This window comes from Sturnira hondurensis, unplaced genomic scaffold (assembly GCF_014824575.4).
Source record: "Sturnira hondurensis isolate 20B ecotype Veracruz unplaced genomic scaffold, ASM1482457v3 Scaffold0022566, whole genome shotgun sequence".
NCBI classification, from domain to species: domain Eukaryota; kingdom Metazoa; phylum Chordata; class Mammalia; order Chiroptera; family Phyllostomidae; genus Sturnira; species Sturnira hondurensis.
The window spans coordinates 4,595,142-4,619,379 of NW_028095197.1; the positions used below are offsets into that span (position 1 = coordinate 4,595,142).

Consider the following 24,238-nt stretch of genomic DNA (forward strand, 5'->3'; position numbering starts at 1 on the left):
GGAATTTATTAGGTTGACCAAAAATTCATTTATTTTCGTAAGAAGGCTCTAGGTGGCACTTAGTTGTCTTTCACCACATTGGAAGCAATTTTGTTAGGTTGTATTATGACAGCTCTCATGTGTGCATGCATTTAAAAAACTTTTCAAAATTGGTGAGTTTTTATGTAGTCATTTTAGTATTGGAGACAGAAGAAAACAGGGAACATTTTCAGCATATTATGCCTTATTATTTCAAGAAAGGCAGGAACACAACTGAAACACCAAAAAAGATTTGTGCAGTGCACGGAGAAGGTGCTGTGACTGATCAGACATGTCAAAAGTGGTCTGCAAAGTTTCCTGCTGGAGATTTCTCTCTGGGTGATCCTTCACGGTTGGGTAGACCAATTGAAGTCAATACTGATCAAATCGAGATGTTAATTGAAAACAATCAATTTTATATCATGTGGAAGACAGCCGACATACTCAAAATATCCAAATCAATGAAGTTACTGGTAAACATGAAAAGTGTGTCATTTATTTGACAGAAAAAAAAACATACGGACTCTTTAGCCAACACAATACTAGCAAAAGAATGAAGTCTATGTCACTCAGAGGCAGCTCCATGTACCTTTAGTTTTAATGTCTTTAAGGATAGCGTCTGGGCCATGAGTCTGGTAAGTGCTCTTCAGTGTTACCAATCTTTTGCTTCAGGTAGTGTCAGAACCTAGATGAAATGGAAGCAGGCACTAAAGGAAATCAGACTAAAGGCAAAAGTAAACCTGTAACCCCAGAGGTTTATCATCTCCTCTGGCCTTACAAATACTGTCAGTGATTTATATGTCTTTTTTATACCCTGCTTGTTTGTACAAAGGATTTAATGAGGATTAGAGATGCATTCAACACCATGAGGCACAATAAGTGAAAACTGTAAAACAACTGAGTCACAGGGAAAGTGGGACTAGAGAAATAAGCAAGCTCCATGCCATGGTCTTAAACCTGGGGTCACAAGCTCCTAGTTCAGAGGGCCAGGCAATTAATGCGAAGTCCTAATGATTACACCCACATGCTACAAAAAGGCTGTGTTTTTGGACTATTAGTGGTGAAAGAGGCCAGAGAGGTGCTTCAAATAATTCACAGCTCAGAAGAAGGTGTGTAATGAGCATTTGCTATTTTGTTTGTGAATATTACATTCCACTATTTAAAAAAAAACAAGAAAATAAATGGGATGGATAAAACTCACAAGATGCGGTAAGCATAGATATGGAAGTTAATTATCTATTAACAACCTAATGAATAACCAATTTGGCCACATAGAAAGCAAATACTCATGATGTAATATGCACACAGGAGGCATGCGAGGCACTCAACATTCATGAGATTTTCATTCACCGCCCATTAGCAGTGCCCATTCTGGCCCCAAGAAACGCAAGTAAAACCACAGTTGCTCATGAGACTAATCGGTAATCTACAGCCACGGGCCAGACGTGCTTTCCTTTCTGTATTTGCTTGGGTTAGTACGCTTCCTTTCCCGAGAGTTCTGCCCCTGGTGCTCTCCTTTTTAGCCCTGCCTCCTGCTCCTCGGTGACCTCATCTACTTTCATGCTCGAGAGCACCCTCTGCCGTACACCAGAATCACCCTGTCTCTCCCATAGGTACCCATCTCCACTTGGACATCACCTAGATGCCCCACGGGCACCTCAGACTTCATGTCTCCAAGACATTTCCTCTGCCCCCAAACAGCTTGTCCACCTGTGTTTCAGCCTATGTGGCGGCAGTATCTACTTACTCACTCAACCAAGACTTTGGATACTGCCCCGCCTCTGTCCTTTTTCTTAAGTACCAAGTCCTACGATCCCTAGCTCCTTAAAGTATCTTATTGTTTCTCTCTACCCATCATCTCCCAGGATGTGCCAAGTTAGCATTAATCAACTCTGGGTATCAAAGAGTCTTCAGAGTGATCACCCAGGTGCTGAGCATGATGGACAAGACTGTCAAGATCTACCTCGGTCTACCTCTCCACTCTTATCCAAGTCGTGGGTATGGTGGAAAAGACCCAACCTCTCTCTATTCTCACTTCTTGCCATTTCACTGTGTGAGCCCTTACTACTTACAGATGCCTGAATGATCTTCCTCACATTTGTGATTTTAGCCTCACTCTTTTCCTCTGTCTAGATGCCCTCAACTCCCATCCTCACCATCCCATTATCCACCATCTTTTCCTGCTCTTATTCTTCTTTCATATTTTTAACTAGGATGTCAGCTCCTCTAGGCAACTGTCCTGCAACCCTAGGTTCACCCTTACTGTGACCCCTCTATCCCTAGCCTTTATCTGAATTAAGTGCCCTCCCTCCAGGTTTCCATAGCAATCTGAGCTTCCTCTCTCATTACACTCTCAGTCAGGGTCTCAGAAGAAAGAGATGGCACACTCAAATGAGGATGATTCAAGGAGATGCAGGGAAACCGTAAGAGATGGGGCAGGAACCCCAGGTTAGTAACAGTGGAGCTGGCACCAACTCTAAGTCCAAAGAGACAAGGACAGAGGGTGATTACCAAAGCCTAGACAGAGAAAATTATGTAGAAGAGGTTACCTGGCAAGGAGCAGTGACCTTGGCTTGACGATGACTGAGGCAACCTTACAGGGAGGACAGCAGGAGAATCGCTACCCTGGCCTCATTCTCCTCCCCTCTACTTGACCTCATGCCAGAGTTCCCCACTGCCGAACTGATCAGGAGCCAAAGGACAAGGAAATCAGTTAAAATAATCTTACAGCTCAGCCTGCTGACTTGTCAGGGTGGAGAAGGGTGGGTAGAAATTTAGAGAAGCAAATGGATTATGTCTGGCACAATCATACCTTAATGGAATTGTCTCTTTGTTCATCGGTCTTCCTCATTAGACTGAGTCACCTGAGGACAGAGAATGTTCCTCTTTATTTCTGCATCCTTGGCATCTAATATATACTAGAAAACAAATGCTTATTGATCGATTCGGAGGACATGGTGAATCAGCCATTGCGTGAAGGACTGAACTTTCTGAGCTTGGACTTTCTGGAATCCAGGGGAAAATGGAAAGCAGAGTGAGTGCTATAATTTTCATCATTTGACAGGAAAAGAAACATCTTTTGGTTAGGAGAGAGAAGTTCTCTTAGAGCTCAATGCTGGGATGAGCTGGAGCGTCATGGGACCGCCTGTACAGGAAGCACTCAGTTACCTAACTGGTATCTTCCACAGGGAAACCAGGGGTGCAGAAACTTTCTCATGGGGCCATTGAAAAATATTAATCCTTAACAAAAGCCAAAGGCATGTTATTAAAAAGTAACCCAAAGGTGAACTGAGCTAATGTGGTTCAATTTGATTGGTCTTAGAACACCTTGTCCCTTCAAAATGATTGAGCCTTAGACTTCTAGCCTGACCTCAGATGCAGTTTGGATTCTGTCTTCTCCCACCAGCCTGTAGATGGAAAGGACCAGCTGAGAAACTCAGATGGGTCAAGGGACCATAGATCCATCAGAGGGCAAAACCAGGGTCCCTGAATTCTGTGTGGAGTGGAGCCCTCTCTCTACCCACTACAGACAGGTGCTGAGAACAAGAAATAGTCCTTTGATGTGTCAGACCTCTGATATTTGTTGGGTTTTACAGCAGGAGGTATAAAGTAATGTTCTAAATTCTATATTTGAGTCTATTTTAAATGCTATCACCCTGATTATGATAATCTATCATCCACATTGTCTGTTATTTTCATGGAAGTCCTTTCCAGCTTGAATCTCATACTTTCCGAGCTATTGCATTGTTGTCTTCCATGTGAGAGATATCCCTTTGGGCCTTTCTTGCTTGGGACATGATGAAAAATGTACCACCAACATTCTGTGTAGTTTATAATGTGCAGAGTCTTGTTGCATGCATTATCTTTTTAGATTCTTCCAACAACTCTGAGGAACATGCAAAGGTGTATTATTATCCCCCATTTTGCAGGTGATGAAACTGAGACTAAGAAGTGTAAGTAAGAAGCGGAAAAACAACTAATTTACAGTTACTTGAGGATTAAGTGAGAGAATAACTTAGTTGGCCTGGAACCTGGTACATGTTACAAGTTTTCTTATTTTCTTCGTAATTTTCTTGTAAGTTGTCTACTGGTGTGTAACAAACCACCCAGAAATAACGACGTAAGACAATAACAATCATTTATTCTGCATATAGAACTTGGGCTGTAAAGACACAAATAGCTGAGCTTGGGGGAAGGGCTGAAACAGCTGGCTTCCTTCTCTCTTCCTGCCATCTCTCCACTCAGCAGCCCCTGGGTAACCATGGCAGCTGAGGACTTCCAGAGTGAGTGGGGAGAGCGAGACAGTGTATGTTCAAAAGTGAGAGAAAGAGACAGACAGACAGGCAGACGGGTAGAAACTCTCACACCTTAGAACCTAGCCTTGGAAGGACATTATACTGTGTCACCTCTACCACATTTTCTTGGAAGCAAGCCACCAAAACCAACTCACATTCATGGGAAGGAGAGGTAGAATGAATCTACTTCTTGACTGAGTTTTTGGGTGTGTTTTTCAACTACCACATTTTCCTTCTCTAAAATGCTTGCCTAAATTAGCACAGACGTGAAGCTCAGAGGTAAGGAAAGCGACACAGCCAAGGTCATTCTGCTGTTAAATGGCTCTACCAATACTGGATCCAATTCCGTGATTTCCAAGCCCAAGCTCTTTTTCACTACCCCAGAAAATCTCCTGCGATCAGCGTACCAGACAGGGGAGGGAAGACATGCCGGTGCCCAAACAGAGCCAGTGCTTCCTATTGCCTTGAAAATCACATGCATCTACTTCGCAGGGAAAAATATTACCCATTGAAGCAGCCACCCATAAGCACTTTCCAAGTTCCTCACAAGTATCTGTGTTTTCATCCCCCAGCCCCACAGATGTGGTCATTTACATTTCCTCCAGATGAATCACTTTTTGGTTATTTTTGACTATTTCTCACCTTCCCAGATCCTTTTGTATTAATTCTTAAACCCACCACTTAGATTCATACCACCTCCCAACTTACGGCCTTCGCTTGATTCTATCTGATGAATTACGCCCTTCCTGCCAGCCATTGAATGAAAGGTTCTCAGAGAAGGGAAGGGTGAGACATAAAGCCTGAGGGGCATTTCTGTTGCCCCGAGAGATCAAAATCTCTAAGGCTGGAAATTTCTGTTGAACCAGAGAGAGTTTAAATCATTCCATTTTCAAAAATCTGGGAATGTGAACAATGCGGTGGACCTGAAATCTCAGAGGTCTCACACATCAGTTTTTGTTCTTCTAGGCAGGAAGCCAAAGCCCTGGGGGGTTTTCTCCGGGGATCCCTAGCAGTCCCTAAGGGGAGCCATCCTTTCTGTTTCCCACACCCAAAGGCCTGGTGCAAACCCGGGGTAAGAAGTCCAGAGCATGGATGAGGGGTCTCCATAGACACGGCTTCTGTGTGTAGGTAGCTCAGCTCTCAGGAATAGAACACTGGCCACACTCGTGCTTTTATATTTTCTAATAGCTGTACTTCAAAAAATCAAAAAGAATTTAATGTTAATATAGTTGGTTTAACCCAATATATCTGAAATACTAGCATTCGAACATATAGTTAACATAAAATATTTATGCGATATTTTTATCCTTGTTTTCATATTGTCATAGAATCCAGTGTGTATTTCACACTTACTGCACACCTCATTTGGGACTAGCCATATTTCAGCTCCTCAATAGCCAATATTGTATTGGGCAGCACACATACACCCTTGGTTTCTGCTGCTTCGTGCGTGGGTGGGACCTGAGATCTCGACCCGTTTTTCGCTGGTCGCATACCTTCTTGTAGTGGGTCTCAGCTCAGACACCTGGAACTCCATCCAATGCGGCCCACTCCCTCCCCGTCCTTCTCTACACCATTATCCTCTTTTATTGTCTCAATACTTCTTGAAAACAAATCTTATTTATTTGCTTACATCTGCTCCGCCGGAAGGTAAATTTCACGGGGGCCGGACATTTTTTTAAACGTATTTTTTTGGAATTGGTGATTTTCCTGTGGCAAGCACCGTTCCTGGCACACAGCCGGCGATCACTTTTGTGGGACGCAGGAATCGCATTTCTCTGGAACCCAGCGGAAGGGGGCAGGGTAGCGACGTGTCACAGGTGGGACGCCCACGCTGCGCGCCGCTGCGCCCGGTCCCCTCGCGGCGTGGCTGTGGGTGAGTGGGTGTGTGCAGGGTGTGCGCGGTAGAGCGCGCCAGCGAGTCCGAGCACTAGGCAGAGAGGAGCGGCGAGCGAGGCTCACAAACCGCAGCGCCCGCCGGGCCGGGGAGCTAGGAGGTGGGTGGGCCGTGCCGCTAACCCGCCCGCGGGGTCCCCATTGGTCGCTTGCGGCCGCCCTCCGCCCGGAAGCCGGCGAGGAGCCGAAGGGCTGCTCCGGAGCCGGAGTGGGAGCCTGGCTGAGCAGACTCCGGGGCGGACGCACGGGATCCGCGCTCCCGAGTCGCTCCCTCCCTGCGCTCCCGCCGCCGCCCGGCTCGTCTCCGGCGCTGGCGCCTGCTGTCTGCCTCCAACGGTGCTCCCGGGAGCCCGGGTGAGTGACCGCACGCGGCTCCCGGGGTCCTCCAGGGCCCCGACGCCGCTGTTGTTTTCGTGGCCGCAGCTCGGCGGGGTTTGCCGGGGCAGCACCCCGGGCCACCCGGAAGGCCAAGGCGGGTAAACTTGGCTGCGGGGAGAAGTGGAATCGCAGGGAGCAGGCGCCCCCAGCCCGGCAGGCTGGGTGGGAACAGGTGGCGCGGGCCGGGCCGAGCGCTTTGTGTCACGGCGAGGAGACCAGTAGCGGGCGGCCGCGCCTCCCTCGGCCGCTCCCTTCCCTCCCCTGCTCCCCCGGGCGGCCGCTCGCCGGGTCGGCGGGGTAACGGAGCGGGAATCGCCAGGAATGTGCCTCTAGGGATTGCCTGGCTCGAGGGAGGAGAGGGGGTGGCCTCGGAGGTGCGGGAGCAGAGAGGTGACGCGGGGGCTGCACCGCGGCTGCTGTTGGAGAGTGATGCTTCCAGCCAGGCGCGTTCAGCCCGGGCTAGGGCTTCATTCTTCTGCGGCGCCCCTGGAGGTGGATGGGGAGCTGGGTGGGCGTGTGTGCAGAGAAAAGGGAGGCCAGTCACTTCCGGAGCTGGTCGTTATCAGTGCAGAGCTGCCTGCTTTCGGGGACGCGGACCTTGGGGTGCGTTTGTACCCTTCCTCAAGCGCGCTGGCGATGGGGGCCTGGGGGCGTCCGTGGCCCCGTTTTAACAAAGGGTGCTCCTTTCCACCTGGTGGGAGGGGCAGCTCCGGAGAAGTGGTCTTCAGCGAGCGGGTCTGAGCCCTGGGTAGGCTTACTTCCTTTGGGGGTTGTCATTTTATTAGTCTTAATTGCCTTTCCCCCCCTCTCCCTCTCTCTCTCTCTCTAAGGACTGGAGACTGATGCACAAGGAACCCATGGAGGCGCAGGAGCGGTGGTGATGGTTTGGGAAGCGGAGCTGAAGTGCGCTGGGCTTTGGTGAGGCGTGACAGTTTATCATGACCGTGTTCAGGCAGGAAAACGTGGATGATTACTACGACACCGGAGAGGAACTTGGCAGGTACCTGAGGTTCTTAGAGGCGCTCGCTACTGGATTGTGGGGATGCAAACGTTGGGGGCAGTGGGCGGTGAACAAATGCAGTTTGAATCAGGCGTCTCCCTCACCCTTCCAGGAGATTCGCAAATTGTAGAGAAGAGAGCTACACTCAGTAAGGGCTAGGGACCGGAAATAAACCACAAACTCCAAGGGTCTGTGAGTTGACAGGCAGTTTCAGCTTTAGATTATGATGCAAAGTATTGATCAAGACCCTTGGGCAAGAACGCATTGAATTGCCTACCGTTCTCTAGTCAGCTTTGCCTAGCGACAGGAGGAGGCAAACGCTAAGATCTAATTGCACCGGAGTTATCCCTTCTGTCTGATTCAAACAGACAGTACAAAGTAATTAATAGGCCTTTTAAGTCTTCATTCTTTCCCTCTTTCTGAATTTTCAGAGTAACATGCCCAAGTATTGTGCACTACATGGAGACTTGCCAGATGTTGATGTCAGGCTTCGATTTTGAAACTGACTCAAACCAGGAACTTAAGTACTCAGTTGGTGTTAGTGGTGGCTTTGGTTTCATTCCTAATGTTAAATTTTTAACAAATCAATGAGTGAGAGTCTAATATGGCTATCTGAATTCAGAGCCTGTCCCATTGCCGTGGGAGTCGTGATTCTGAGTGTAAAGTCTTTCGGTTTCTAGGGGGACAAACAATGGTTTCTTTGGGGGCACCCAAAGCCTGCGCTGGTTTCCCCTTGCCTGGGTGTCTGGCTGGGTCGTGTTGAGCCCCTGTCTCACTGTAGTGGAAATATGACATCTACATTTACAAATTCGACATACGAAATCCGACTGCAGTGTATTTGTATTGTGAGTAAAGTCGGCAAAAGGATCTCCAAACAAATGGGAAGTATGTATTGACTTACACTTGTTATCAAAATGTGTATTTTTCCATCTATACCTGATGTCCTGCTTCCTTTTTGTGAAAAGGAAATTTACAAACGTCACGCCCCAGATTACCTAATGAGAATTACGAAAGTCGAGCTTAACTAAATTTTTTTATGAATTCAAAAAGCAGTGTGGAAGGCAAGCAGTTTTTTCAAAAGTTGCTGTAACTGCGAATCTCTGTTTATGTTTGGTATTGACTGAGAACATCACTGGCTTTGGAGTTGCTTACGGTGTCTTGGAGATTTACTGAGTCAGGAAATCAGAAGGAAAGCTCTCACAAAAGGTGTTTCATGGATACGTTTAAGGTTTACAAGTACATGATTGAAATACTTGGTTTAACTAGAAATAAATTACTCTATCCCTGTGGGTTTCAGCAAGATGAGTGACATATGAAGTTTTTCTTTGGAAGTAGGGGGACGGTGGGAAAAAATGTATTTTAATTCTGTGTGTGCAGTGTGGCCTGATTATATAAATGGTCTCGCAGAGAGATGATGGCTTCATAGATTAAGTACACCGACCTTACTTTCATTAAGATCTTTTGGTAGAGTTATATGTTATGAGAAAGAAGAAACACATGAGGCCTCCCTGTGGCTGGCACGGGGAGTTTGTGACCTCTATTTCGTGGGTGTGACGACACGCCCTCTGCCTCTGCCCTGAAAAGTGGTTTGCGGATTCGTCACTAGCATTTCACTTTGATTTCGGCTCTGTCTACATTTCTGTGTGTAACTTTCTCCCCACTGTCCAAGAATAACTGATGAATTGTTTCTTGAATAATTTCCTTTCTGTGACCTGCGGCTTTGAAAGAAATGCTCTGAAAATTGAGAGTTGGGATTTTTTTTTTAAGGAATGTATATGTGCCCATTTAGCTGCTCTTTCTTTTGGTTTTGCCTAAAAATGGATTAAATGGTTGGTTCTTTGAAGTTTTTGTCAAGTCCAGTGGTTTTCATGTCTGCCTTGGAGACGGCTGCCTCCTGACAACAAGTCCTGATATAAGGCAGACAGTGCTGCTTCTCACGTGTCCCTAAGAGAAGACTGGGGTGGAGGCAGGGGTTCAGTGGCAGAAAGTGGAAATGGGCAGGTATTTAACACAAACGCAAGGTTGTCCTAAGCAGTGAATTATACACAGACCAACATCTAGGGTTTAAGACTTTGTCTACTTACTGTTAATTATTAGTAATCCAAGTAAGAGCTACTCGCTTGCCTTATAAATGTTATGAAATGAGGTCCACAGCTAGAAGAGGGAAGATGGGTTTTTAAACAAGTAGAATATTATTGTTATTTTACTTCTAGGAAAACAGAGGGTGTGTGTGTGGGAAAACAGAGGGTGTGTGTGTAGAAGGATGACTGTGTGAGCATGTCTATGTGTCTGTCTTTGTCTGTCTCTGTCTGTCTGTCTATGTAGGTTAGTGTGTGTCTGTTTGTACTGCCCCAGGCTGCCTTAAAAAGCTTGCTCTGAACTCTAAAAGAACTTTATAAAGTACGATTATTGCTGTAGGGATACAGCAGGCAGACCACTGGGCAGAAATCCTGCTCCAAAATCATTTCTGCGGCTTGCTAGCTTTATCGCCTTGACGCAGGTCTCTTGCTCTCTCTTGACCCTCAGGATCTTCATCTGAAGAATGAGAGGCCTAATGATCATTTCATGGTTGTTATGAAAACCAAGTCACCTAACACATGTAAAGGTATTTTATCAGCAGTAAAGAGTTAAACAAATATAGCTATCATCTGCAGGACTGGCCAAGACATGTGGGTGTTCCGAGCAGGCTAACACCTTGGCCCGCAACTCAATATTCTTTTAGTACCTGCCGACCAATTTGGGGAAGAGAGGCCCTGTGGGAAAAGGGGCACGGGGAGACCCACTGGTGCCAGCGCTGGGCCGCTCCACTCTGATGCTAAGTAATGAGCTTCTCCCTGGCCTCGAACTTGCACACCTTCAGAGTGGAAGCAAGGCCCTACGGTGAACGGGTGTCGTCTTTTGAAGACAGTGTAGTGACCATGTGTACTGACTCTAGCAGGCCCTTTGGGGTCTCACCCTGTATCTCAGGAGGTGGAACGAAGAGCTGCTTCTGTCACAGGCAGTGGTCAATGGGAGGAGTTTTCATAAAAGCAGATTTCTCCACCTGCTGTTACACTTGAGTTGTTTGAATGCCCCAGCTTGCCTTAGTGTCTCTTATCAGTTGGCACTTGGGGCAACTGCAGGCTGGCTTGTCCCACCATTGTGCTCCAGTTACACCCTTGGCTGTGCTTCAGCCTAACCTGTGAGCTTTCTGGGCACCTCTCTGAACACTGCTGTCCTGAGGGCCTGGACTTCTTCCCTCTTCTGCTGTCTGACCTTACATGATCTTAAGACCTGGGTCCCACCTCCTGAGTAAATGCCTCCACGGTGCTTTCTCCCTTGCAGGAGTGAAAAGACTTGCTGTCTGAAACACTCCTTTGGTGTGTCCCATGCAATCCATGACTGTAGACTGCTACATGCCGTGCCCCATCCTTGCTTTGTGTTGTTACTATCCTTGTAGCTAGCTTGAAAGTTCTTTCAGGTGGTCTTTTCTCCCCCAGGGTGTGCATAATACCAGGCAAAGTTTGATTGATGTCTGAATGAGTTAAGCAGGTTGGCAGGTGCAGTGTTGAGACCAGGATGAGGATTTAAGATGCAGTGGTGGTGCAGATGCTGATGCTGATAGAGAGGCGGTATGCGTGTGGTTCACCCACAGCACACTCATGTGGAGAGTGGGGAGACTTCTGCAGTATGTTGTTAGAATTAGAGGCAGTGGCTACAAACATCTGACACATAGTCACTACCTCAGATTACTTTTAATGACCTGTTTTTCCTATCTCAGCATTTACTACGTTGCCTAATCAGTAGTTGTTTGATTATCTGCTTTTCCCACAGGTTGTCACAGAGTGGTGACCTTGGATCACACTCCATTTATTTCTCTAAGGGTCTAAGTTAGATGTGTGACATTAGGTGCTCAGTAAATGCTTGCTGATTAAAGGAATGGATTAATATATGGACGCATGCATCTCAATAAATGATGACTCTGGTAGAGATGAGCTTAGGACATGGAAGGTTGCAGCTTGTAGGATACAAGCCCCTTTGCTTTTGCTTTCTCTGTGACTCAACACTAATGTGCACCGCAGCCAAAATTTCCAGCACAAGATCAGTTTAAACAATACAAGGTGGAGCATTAAATATTTTACATTGGTTTGGAGGGCTTCTAGAAACTAGTAATTCAAATTTAAACCATTTTCATTTTGGCATAAAAACCCATAGGCATTGCAACTGAAGCAAGAAATGGTAAGAAGCCCTGGCAGTCCAAGTACATCCTCCCATTGGGTGACCTCGGGCTGCAGGAGCGAGTCCTAGGACCTGGCTTTCCTGTGCGGGTGGAAGGAGGAGAAACTTCCCCACGTGGAAAATGCGGGCCCACAAGGCTGCCCAGTGAAAGCACCCTGGACAACTGTGCTGAGTGGGATTTCTCTCTTTGCCTTTCTGCTCCGTGGGCCCCCAGAACTTTCCTCTGATTGGAAAGGCTGCAGGGTTTTAGAGAGATGAAGCTCAAATATGTGTATTAGAGGCAACAGTGGTTATTAAATTCTCTGCATTTTCGTGAGGTCTAATGATGGTCTTCTAGGGAGTGAAGGAGGGCATGATGATGGCAGAGGGTGACAGTTTGGCTGATGCTTGCTTGCTAGCACTGGGAACATGTCTCTGGACCACTCGTGGCCATAATTTAGGTCCCATGAGGCCAGGAACCTAGGGCGTCAAGGATCTTAATGATGAAGAAACCAAGGAGCATTGAGGCTGACTTCCTTGTCTCTCTGTGTGTCCTTTATCCTATAAGCTTGTGTCTTACTCAGCCACTTCAGCACCCAAAGGCCTTATAATATCATTGCATCCTTGCAAAGCTGTGGAAAACCCACAATAAGCTTACAGAGATGGATGCTCAAATGAATTTCAGTAATTACATATAGGGATTATATCGGAAGAGGTGACATTGCCAGGCATGTCCTCTGGTCTCCAGAAAAGTTGTAAATCCTTGAAGGCAGGGACGTGGGGTGTGGGGAGGAAGGGGCGTGAGTCACAAATATGTGCTGCTCAACTCCTTTGCAGAGGGTGTGGTCTAAGCCACTTGAGCAATGGGACTAAGACTGAGACTACTTTGCCTGCCCTGTTTTCCTGCTGGGATGTGTGGTGGGATGTGTTATGAACGTTCACCCTTAATCCTACTCAACTTTGGTGCGTCCCTGACCTGACCAGGCTCGTTGATCCCACTGGTCAACACGTGGGCCTTCTTCCCCACTTTCAAAGAGAAAATGCCAGGAAGTCTGTCCTTAGTAGAAACTTATTTTTGACCAAAAGAAAAAAAGAAAAAAGAAAGCCTCCTCCTGGTGGAGGAGAGGAGCTTCTGTTGGTGAGGGACCCTTGGACATGCAGACCTCGAAGAAGCCGGAGTGATCAGCGCGCTCCCTTCCCATGTCACCCAGTGGACGCTCAGACCGGCCAGGTGTCTTTCCCAAGCAGCTGGTGAGCAGGCAGCAAGAGCGCGACCCAGAGCTGCAGGCCGGCCGTTTCATTTTGTTCTCTGCACTACTTACCATTTGGCAATTTTTTCCTTTTTGGAATCCAAATAAAGTTGCTCCTGAAGAGAGGTGATTTGGGCAGCCATTTTAACGTCTGCATGGGAGAGGATGATTAGAAATAACTGGTGCCATTTCACGGAAGGTTTTCCTTTTTACCCCAGCAGAGGCTGACCTTTTGACCTCAGAATTCTCACGGCTACTCTCTTTTTCCAAATGGCCGTGCCCCGGTTGTGAATGGTGTTAGTGTGCAGCATAATTTTACCCAAGTCCCAGAGTTAATAGTTTAGCTTTTCAGAAAGTTCACAGAACACCTTTATTACTATTTAACCTTTAAGTAATGTGATGTGTGAGAATCCAGGCTCTGCCTAGCAGGCCATCCCCTAAATGACAGCTTCTCCTTTCATTAAACGGCACTGGTCGTCTGGTTTAAGGTGGGTGTGTGATTGTTTGAGACTATGGGAAAAGGAATACATAAGTGTTTTGCTTTGGTTTGTTGTGGTAAATTATCAAAACAGAATGAATTGTCTCTCAGCCTTGAAGGAGATTACATGGAACTATAATTATTTGTAATAAATTCAATTTATCACTTTGTCAACATTCTAAATGAATTCCTTTAAATATGCAGTCAGGAGAGGGGAAGAAAGATTGACATTCGGTTTTTCTACACCATCTAACTAAAATGGGTTTAAAATAGCTTTGCCTAACTGGTAAATTTTTCCTAGGTAAAACGAGAAGTCTGGTTGTACCCCAGTTCTAAGTTTAATGTGCCAGGGGGGAGTGGATTTTGCAGTGAAAAAGTCTGAAACCTGACAGAGTTTGTGTCTCATTTTCAATCCCAGTCCAAAACGAAACGAAAGATACCGTCATGTGCTAGTAACTGATCTTTGGTGAGAGCTGACCGATCTGGTCCTCGGTGACCTGTCTGTCACGTCTGCCTTTTGTAAGTGACGTTGAGCGCTCGTGTGGCTTACAGGTCACGCTGTGGTCATCTAAGTATAATGTTGCTTACCTCTGAGGGGGTTTCCCCTTGTGCTCTGCTTGTCGACATTTCTATTGTGAGCTTGAGAAATTTTATTCAGTAACTTAAAGTATTTTTGGAGACGTCAGGGTGGGTCGGGAGAAGGGGGAATGTTGTTGAATTTTTTTCTCTTTATAAACACATTCAACTTTGGATGAAAAACGTAACGTTTGAACCAATGGGTGCTATAAACTTCTGATCACTGGTGTTGGGAAAGTTCATATTGATGGTGCTTAGAGTCAGAAGCCTTGTGGTTTTTGGCTGGGAAATTGAGCTCTTAATATGGACTCTTTGGGGACATAATTTTTTGGGCCATCAAAACTGCCTGATTATTCTTATTAAGATATAATGTGATGATGATGAATGTGGCTGATTTTTAAATATCTCAAGTACAATCGATATGGTAAGTTTTCACCTTCAGGGGAGGGGCTGATTTCCATTATTCCCCATGGTTGAGTAGTTCTTTCCACAGCTCATTGTTAGAAAATGGTACCTGTGAAACTATGCAGACTTTTCCTTTTTAACTTAAAAAGAGTATCAGGATTTTTAAGCTTTTGCTTTGATCTTTCACGCTCTTGTTTCTGCCCACCCACCCCCCCTATATTGAATTTTCTAGTTGAAAAAACCACATAGGGAAGTAATCGGTGCCCTGCCCCTGTGGTCCCATCACAAAAAGGATTAGATGTCCCTAAGTTTCCTGTCTCTGTGTCTGCCTGGCAGCTCCTGCGTCTGTCTGTGACAGGCTGTGTGTGCAGGGCGGTGGCTGTGACTTAGATGATGCAGGAAAGAGTGACAGGGGTTCGCTGGGACCCAGAGGGAGTGGCCCGAGAGAGAAGAGGTCAGTAGTTGGCGCTGATTCAGTTCTAATGTACCCGTTCTCCTCTGAGAGGTTCTTCTAAATCTGTGTAGAGCTCAATGGTTTTTACTTGTTTCTTTTGCCATCTGTGGTTTATGGGTAAGCAGCGGAAATGTGTGTCTCTGGGAAAGTGATGAAAGGCTGCAACCTTTTGAGTGTAATGTTTAATAGGCTGGGAGTTACAAGCTGCTTCACATTAGAAAAACAAAGCCGTGGCACTGCAGGTTTATGGGTCCTGCAGAGAACAGACTTCTCACCGCTCGCTGCTGACGTCCGAGACACCGGACTGCACATGATACACAGGGGAGCTGCCCTTAGAAACTTGGTAAGGCAGAAAGCCCTGAGAGCATATGTGCTGTCTTACAAACACTCTCTTATTGGTCTATAAATCAGCAAGACTGAAAGCAGAGGAGTTTCCACTGTACACCTGGCATGTGAATACAGAAAGTTGTCTTCCTGAGTGTCTTCTCTGCCACTCAGGGTATCCTGGATCCGCATGGGAACCGCTGTCAGCAAAGCCGGAAACTTCCACCGAGTTGGTCCTCAGCACCTCCTCTGGCTTCACATGGTCCGGGGTTTGTTTCCTGCCCCACCACAGCTTGGAGTGGCCTGTTTGCTGGCTGGTTACCACAGCCTGCAGACAAGTGGGGCATCGGCACCAGCGTGCACTGGGCCAGGCCTGGCTGGCGCAAGGCATTGCTGCTTTTTTCTCCCTGACGTCACTTTTCCCACATTGTGCAGTTGGAATGAAGTGAAATCCTCACCTGTCATCCGGTTTGGTGGTGAACCCGTAAGGTGGCTGGCAGGGGCTCTGTTCATGGCATTTCTTTGCACTGTAATTCAAAGAAGCGTCGGGTGGATGGGAGATATTTACAGTCTTTGCACTGAGAGTTGGTAGGGTTTGCTCCAAGCACCGTCATCTAGTCCCCCTCACATGGAGCTTTAGGCAGGAACTCAGTCGTTTGGGAGAGGATGTGAATGAGTACAAGTGGAATCTTTCCCAGGACAAAGTGTTATCGGCCTGTGTTTTCCTCCCCGCCCCTCCTTTGGCACAGAGACGTAGGTGTGCTGGCTAACGTGGCTGTGGACAGGCGAGGCGAGCCTGCAGTGGTGTGGAAGTCCCTCGGCTTTGCCTAGTGTGATTTGGGCACTGAATGAGTACATCCTACTAATGAATGAGTCTACTACTAATTAATGTGGACCAGCCTTTGCAGGCTTCATTTTCAGAAGCAATGTTCTTTTTAATGCGGATAATTTTGAAAAATTGGCTTCATTAGAGAGAAATTTTAACCTGGAGAAATAAGCAAATATGTATGATGACCTGGCTGGTTTCAGCCTGCAGCCTTCTCCCCGGCATGTGCGTCAGGAAGGCCCTCTCTTAGTTCCTTCTTCCCTTAATGCTTTGGATTAAGTAACTGGCCACTTTGTATTCTTTTACAATTGCTTCATGCATGTGATTCTTGGATCCCCCTAGGGCTGGCCAGTTCTTTGTGAGTGATGGAACATGGCTTTTTGTGTCTTTTTGTTAGGCGGGTATAATGGAAACACACAGTAGGCCTTGTTTGTTTGCCTTATGAAGATTACGTATCCAGAAATGAGGGTATGATGAGAACTTTGAACTCAAATTCCTGACTCCACAATGTACTTACTGTTGCTTTGGGAAAGTCACTTGACTTCTGAGAGACTCATTTTTCCCATCTGCAAAATGGGGACCATGATTATACTTACATCAAGGTCGCTGGGAGGATGTGTGTGATGAAGTGCTTGGCCCAATAGGCGCACAGTAAGCGCTCAAGGAGCGGTGGCTTTTAAACATGATGGAGAGAGTGAGCGAGTGAGAGCAAGAGGTAGAGACTGTATAGCATGCTTCCGAGTCTGCCACCGGGGTCCTGCCTCTTCACCGTTCATCCCTCATTTCTCCGCCCAAGTTCTGGCTCAGGGGCGGGGTGAGGGCTCTCTTCTCCTCGGTTCTATCCTTTCTCTTTCTCTTCTCCCTCTGTCTCCATCTTGGGCTCAGCCTGCAGGTTGGGCTCATTTTGCCAAATTTGACTTTGTTTACCCTATCTGCCCTTCAAGGAGTCCCTGCCCCATGCTGGCAAACACAGGGCTTTGTTTGACTTATGAGCTGGGCTCTCTCAGCCAGCCCCATGAGAGTGTGGTAAATGATTCTTGGAATTCCTGGGGAGCAAATTAGCTGGGAATTTAGTTGTGTATTCAAAGCTGCTGGAGACAGGGTTTCAGGAGATGCCATTTCCAAAGCCCACCTGGACCCCTCTGTGGGCAGAGCGCAGGAGAAGCATATGTTAAAGAGTTTCCATTAAGATGGGAGGAGATGTATTCAAGGAAGCCAGAGTGAGTAAAAACTGCCCGGCAGCAAGGAGTTACCTGCTCAGTGAGAGGGCTGCTCATAAATGCTCTGGGCGCCGGTCTTCCCGGAGCTCTTAGGAACCTGAGACATGTCAACATGCAAATTTATGTTTTAATATGGTATACTCTAAGTTCATGAAAAGTTGATTTAGTTTTTATAGCTGCTTTAAAATTTTTTTATTGATTGATTTTGAGAGAGAGAGAAAAACATCTAATTTGTCTTCCCATTTATTTATGCATTCATTGGTTGTCTCCTGTATGTGCCCTGACTGGGGATTGAACCTGCAACCATGGCGTATCGGGATGATGCTCTAACCAAATAAGCCAGTTGGCCAGGGCCTTTGTAGCTACTTTTTAAGTTAAAAAAAAAACATCTCAAGCAGCCCAATAAGGCCCTAGGAATTCGATCAGAGAAGCAAGTCACTGATTTTTGTAACGCATCTTTATGGAGAAAGGAGCTGAAAGAAGTGTGTGGGCTCCTAGCTCCTGACAAAGATGAGCTTCCTACAGAATGCAAGGCATAGGGCAGGTCTGAGCCTCCATTCATTTCTGACACATGCTGATTTAAGATGTGAAAATGAATGTTTGGCCAAGGCAGAATTGCCTGTGCCAAGAAAAGCCTATTAGGTTGGTGACTGAAAGGCTGAATTGTTCGGATTTGCTTAATGGCGAGGCTCTGCCAGCTGCTGTGAGTAAGTGCCCACTTACATGTTGAGTGCCCTTCCTTGTTCCCCTGGACTGGGGGCTCATTTGTTCAAGGAACATGGCTGCCACACATTAGGCCACTTTGAAAAGATGCCTCCTGAACAGACATTTCTCCAAGGAGGACATACCGAGGGCCCAGAGACATATGAAAAGATTCTCAGCATCACTAGCCATCAGAAAGATGCAAATGAAAACCACAATGAGATACCACTTCGCACCTGTCACAATGGCTATCAATAGACAAATCCACAAACAACAAGTGCTGGTGAGGTTGTGGAGAAAAGGGAACCCTAGTGCACTGTTGGTGGGAATGCAGACTGGTACAACCACTATGGGAAATAGTTTGGAATTTCCTCAGAAAACTAAAAATGGAACTTCCTTTTGACCTGGCAATTCCACTGCTGGGATTATACCCTAAGAACCCTGAAACACCAATTCAAAAGAACCTATGCACCCCAATGTTCATAGCAGCACAATTTACAATAGCCAAGTGCTGGAAGCAACCTAATTCCCCACAGTAAATGAATGGATCAAAAAACTATGGTACGTTTACACAAGGGAATTCTATGCAGCAGAAAGAAAGAAGGAGCTCCTACCCTTCACAACAGCACAGGTGGATCTGAAGAGCATTATGCTAAGTGAAATAAGCCAGGAAGTGAAAGACAAATACCATATGATCTCACCTATAAGTGGAACTTAATAAAACGAACAAGCAAGTAAAATATAACCAGAGACATTGAAATAAAGAACAAACTGACAGTAACCAGAGGGGAGGGGAGAGGGGAATAATAGGGGGAAATAAGGGGAGGGCTGTCAAGGAACGTGTATAAAGGACACATAGACAAAGCCAAAGGGGGTAGGATGGAGGGTGGGAGGTGGGGATGGGTGCGGCAAAAATGGAGACAACTATAGTTGAACAACAGTGGAAAAAAGAAAAGAAAAGGATGCATCCTTATTCTTTGGGCCATTAAGTGGATACCTTTAGTTTATAAAAGTAACAAGAGTTGCTTACAGATGTGAAAAGGAAGATACCTGGAAATTGGGTCTGTAGGGTGAGTTCAGGTGAAATGTCAGAGAGTAACAATGTTAAATAGTCACTTAAATAGACTGTTAAACAAGATTGTCCTGGGAACCATAATACTTGTCTGTCATTTAGTCACTCATGCAAGGTTGGTTGGTCATCTGATGATATGGCACTTGCTGGGGTGTTGGGCAGGTCCCCACATCTCAACAAGTTTCTGATCCAGTAGGGTAGGCAGACTTTGCACAACCAATGGTAATGGAAAGCCTAAGTAAGAGGTGAGAGAAACATGTCGGGCAGAGAGAGGTCATTCTGGCGTGGAGGGTGTATTCATTTATTCACTCATTCATTCAGAGGTCATTCTGAGTGAGAGGTCTGGGGCAATGGCTGTTTTAATCTGCCGTGTCCCAGAGGCCTGGGGTGTGGGACGATGAGTAAGGCCTAGAAAGGTGGCTGGTCAAACTTACAGATGTCGCTCACGTAGGTGCGAGAGCCACCCACGGCTAACGGCAGTTTCCGCTGTGCCCTCCTTGCTGAGCAGGCCGCTGTGAGTCATGGCCAGAGCCATTACTGCCTAACCTCGGTCCACCCACCTCTTTCCCGGCACTTTACTGCCATCTTGACAACTCTGTTTCTAACCCGCTTTAATAGCTGTGCTTTTTTTCATGCTGATTCCTAATTTTCAGTTAAAGCTAGATAACTCCTTACTTTTTATTCTCTTAGGCCCCCGGTTTCTGCCTTTTCAGCAGGCCTGGGCAGTGTAGCACGCTGTGTGACTGTGGCAGCCTGCGTAGCTTAGTTATTGCTTCAGATGGTCTTCCTCAGAGCAGGTCTTTAAAAGTAAAAGGTCATGTCTGGGGACCCCTGGCAGGTGGTCCGAGGAATGCGTTCTGCTCTTTCTCCCAGACCCCTGGGGAGGGGCACTTGTGCAAGCCAACTGGGGAAGGTTGTCAGTGGGCGAGGGTGTGCAAGGATGGGGGCTGATTTGGGGGCTGATTTGGGGGACATGTGGAAAGGGAAATGTATCAAGTCAGACTGCCAGTTGGAAAGAGGCCGCTCCCATGTTCCAGGTGAAGGTTATGGGATGGCCAAGTACGCACTGTCTGGGGATTCCACATCCATACCTAGGGCTGAGCTGAAGCCACCAAGAAGGGCCACCTACACCTGCCACTTCGGGGAAGAAACACCCACCTCTCTCTCCTGCTCTCCAGCCTCCCACCAGTGCTTCCCATTAACCACCTGCAGGGAGCCAGGAAGATGCAGAATTTATTCAAGGGTAGCCTCCCACAGGGCAAAAAGGAGTGAAGATCAGACTGTTAGGGCGTGGGGGTGGGGGTGGCTGTGGACAGAAAGAGGAGGTGGAGAATAACCAGGAAAGGGGCACCCAGTAGTGGCTGAGGTGATCCTGGGTTTTCTGTGTGACTGATCCCCTGTTGGAGTATGTGAGCCAGGTCTTCACCATCAGTATGCGGGAACTCTCCTCCCTGCTCTGGATGTTGGGCTTATGTTCCATTCGCCCCAGGAAGACGTTCACCCCCGTCAAAGCAGTGCCCTCCTCTGGCAGATTCTGGGGCATTTCCTCTGTGGCACAGGCATCCAGCATTAGACTCCCCGCATCACATGGCTGGCTCTGTTGGGGGCCTTCCCTAGCTTGCCCCTTGAGGTGTTCCTATTCTTTTGTTCCCAGCATCCTGCATAGAGAATGCATTCCAGACAAAGCTATGATTGGAGGATCAATTACCTTAACTAGTTATAATCACACAATTCTGAAATGAAGAAGTGTGGTAATCATTCCTATGTGTTTTAAAAGTGGACAAGTAATCACTAAAATGTTCTTTAAGATGCATAGTATGTTTTCATCCTCAGAATAGTCCTGAGAGGCCATAGCCCCACAAAGGTACAGAGTGGGTCCCAGTCTCACTCTGCTAGCTGGACAGCAGGTCATGGACAAGCAGGATATGGACAAAATAGTTCTGCCCTTTCCACTGTAGCGTACTGATGGTTTCCCCAAAATCTGTTGGTACTTTTTGCCATGTTACCTGATCTCCGTGCCATATATATTTTAAAATTTTCAAGTATCTGGGGAGAGATGAGTCTAGTGGAAGTAAAATATGGTTCACCCCATTTCACTTACTGGGGGGAAAATAGGTACCAGGAAAAAGAGGCACCAGGCACTGATCTGCCCCACAGCCAGGGTGGTTCTTAGAGGAAGCAAGTATCCATCAGTGCCTAGCCTGTGAACACGGCCTCTCTACAGCACAGCAGTTTGCCTTGGCATACTTGCAATATAAAAGTGAAAACTTAAGGGACTTGATGTTAATCCTTTTTGGAACTGGCAATCTCCCTGCTGTCAGTCAGTCCTCTCAAATTTGCTGTCTTTTTATGCTGATTCGAAATTCGGCTTCACCCTCTCAGAAACAGTTGGGTCAGTGGGTAGACTAAGATTGTCAGCAAGCCAGCCAGCAGAGGCAGGGGGAGGCAGATCCTGCAGTGCCTTCGGATGTTTGCTGCCCCACCCCTGAGCCCTGTGCTGATAAAAGCCAGGCTTGCAGCACAGGAAGGCCCATCCCAGGTGCATCCAGACCCAGAGGAGGCAGCCACAAACTGGATCACTTGTAGCTTCAAACAGGCTGCTGCGGGCTGGACGTGGACGGCACCAGACATTGGCTTACACCAGCTTCAGGCAGCATCAGAGCTGTGTCCAAAGGGAGAACCCAGGAGGCAAGCACTAAACTCTGCTGAGATAAAGTCCACTTTGTTCTTTTTTATTATTTTCATGACTTTTCTTTTGCATAGCCTTTTTATTATTTTTTCTTCATGTTTTCTTTTTTTCTCTATTTCATAGCTCTTATTTTACTCTTGCCTTTTCTTACTTCATTTTTTTCTTCTTCAGTCCTTTTCATATTTTTTCTTTCCCTTTCTTTGTTCTTTTTTTTTTTTTGCCAAGTGTCTCTTTCTATTCCTTACTCATATTGTTTCTCTTCTTCTCTCATAATCATTTTTCTTTCCTTTGGTCATATATAAATATGACCAATATATAAATATGACCAAAGGAAAAAATATATATTTTTTCCTTTTTTTACTATTCTATTTCTCATTCCACTTTTATTACTCTTTGCTCTTTTGTTGTTGATTTTGCTGTTTCGGGGTGTTTTTCTTTTTGCTTTAGTTCTGTTTGTTGTGTTGTTTTGTTCTGTCAGCATTTATATAACAGCATATAAGCCATGGTGGGGACTGAGCCTCACAGTCAGCCAGTCAGAGGGGAGATCCCACCAACGTGTGGGCAAACAACCATAAATACTCAAATACAATAGGAGAGCCCCCATAGCCCACACAAGGGACATTCCCAGAGCATCCAGCTCAGGAGATCCAGGAGGCTGCACCGCTGGATCCCACAGGATTCCTACTACATATGGCCACCGTATGAACACAGGACATCTAAGCACATCTATGTAACACATAGAAACAAACAAAAACAGTCAGCTAACATGGGGAGACAAACAAACAACCCAAAATGAAAAAAAGGAGAAACCCCCAGTGAAAGAGCTGAAGAAATTGAGGCAAGCAATGTATTACACAAAGAGTCAAAGTAATGGTTGTAAGAATGCTTAAGGAACTTAAGGATACTCAGGAAACTTAGAACTACAAGGAACTTAGTGGGAACTACATCAGCATGAAAAAGGACATAGAAACAATGAATAAGAAACAGTTGGAAATGAAGAATGCAATATCTGAAATGAAGAATATACTAGAAAGAAATAAAAGCAGACTAAATGAAGCAGAGCATTGAATCAGCGATTTGGAAGACAAAGTAAGTAAAAACACCCAGTATGAAAAAAAGACTTAAAAGGAATGAGGATGGCTTAAGGGAACTTTGAGACAACATGAGACGTAACGATATCCACATCATAGGGGTACCAGAAGGAGAAGAAAGTGACCATGGGATAGAAAACCTGTTCAAAGAAATAATGACAGAAATCTTCCCCAACCTGGTGAAAGAAAAAGTCACACAAATTCAAGCTACACAGAGAGTCCCAATTAAGATGAACCCAAACAGACCCATACCAAGACAAATCATAATTAAAATGGCAAAGTTTAAAGACAAGAGAGAATCTTAAAGACAGCAAGAGAGAAACAGTCAGTTACCTAAAAGGGAGTTCTAATAACACTGTTAGCTGATTTCTCAACAGAAACACTTCAGGCCAGAAGGAACTGGCATGAAATATTCAAAGTAATGAAAAGCAAGGACCTGCAACCAAGACTACTCTATCCAGCAAGGCTCTCATTAACAATGGAAGGCAAAATAAAGAGCTTCCCAGACCAAAAAAAAAAAAAAAAAAAGAAGAAGAAGAAGAAAGAAAGAAAGAGAGGCTAAAGGAGTTCATAGACACCAAATCAGCATTATAAGAGATGTTAAAAGAACTGCTTTAAGAAGCAGAAATAGAGAGAGAGAAGAGCATAGGTATAAACGAATAAAATGGCAATGAATAAGTACCTATCACTAATAACTTCAAATATAAATGGATTAAATGCTTCAATCAGAAGACATGGGGTAGCAGAATGGATAAGAAAACATGATTCATATATATGCTATCTACAGTAAGCCTACCTCAGAACAAAAGATTTACACAGACTGAAAGTGAAGGGATATAAAAAAATTCATGCAAATTAGATGAAAAAAAAGCTAGGATAGGAATACCTATGTCTGAAAAAGTAGACTTCAAGACAAAGGCCATAACAAAACACAAAGAAGGTCACAACATAATACTGAAGGGATCAATCAAACAAGAGGATATAACCCTTGTAAACATATATGCAGCCAAAACAGGAGCACCTAAATATATAAAGGAAATCTTGGAGGACTTTAAGGAAGAAATTAACAGAAATACAGTCATCATAGGGGATTTTAACACCCCACTGTCATCAATGGATAGATCTTCCAGACAAAAAAATCAACAAGGAAACAATGACTGTAAATGACACACTAGATGGATTTAATTGATATTCACAGAGCATTTCATCCCAAAGCAGAAGGAATGCACATTCTTCTCAAGTGCACATGGATCATTCTCAAAGATAGACCGAATGATAGGACACAAAATAAGTCTACAAATTCAAGAAAATTGAAATAATATCAAGCATTTTCTCTGATCACAGCAACATGACACTAGAAACCAACC

The 24,238-nt window shown here is 45.8% G+C and overlaps 1 protein-coding gene across 1 annotated transcript in view; it reads left to right on the forward strand.

The window, feature by feature from the left end:
• Window positions 1–6,053: 6,053 nt before the first annotated feature.
• DAPK1 (death associated protein kinase 1) overlaps window positions 6,054–24,238 on the forward strand; it is a 177,236-nt gene continuing 159,051 nt past the window's right edge. Inside the window, exons 1-2 of the mRNA XM_037036143.1 lie at window positions 6,054–6,563; window positions 7,418–7,587. Coding sequence (XP_036892038.1) covers window positions 7,526–7,587 — 62 coding nt within the window. The 5' untranslated portion in view covers window positions 6,054–6,563; window positions 7,418–7,525. The remainder of the gene's footprint in view (window positions 6,564–7,417; window positions 7,588–24,238) is intronic.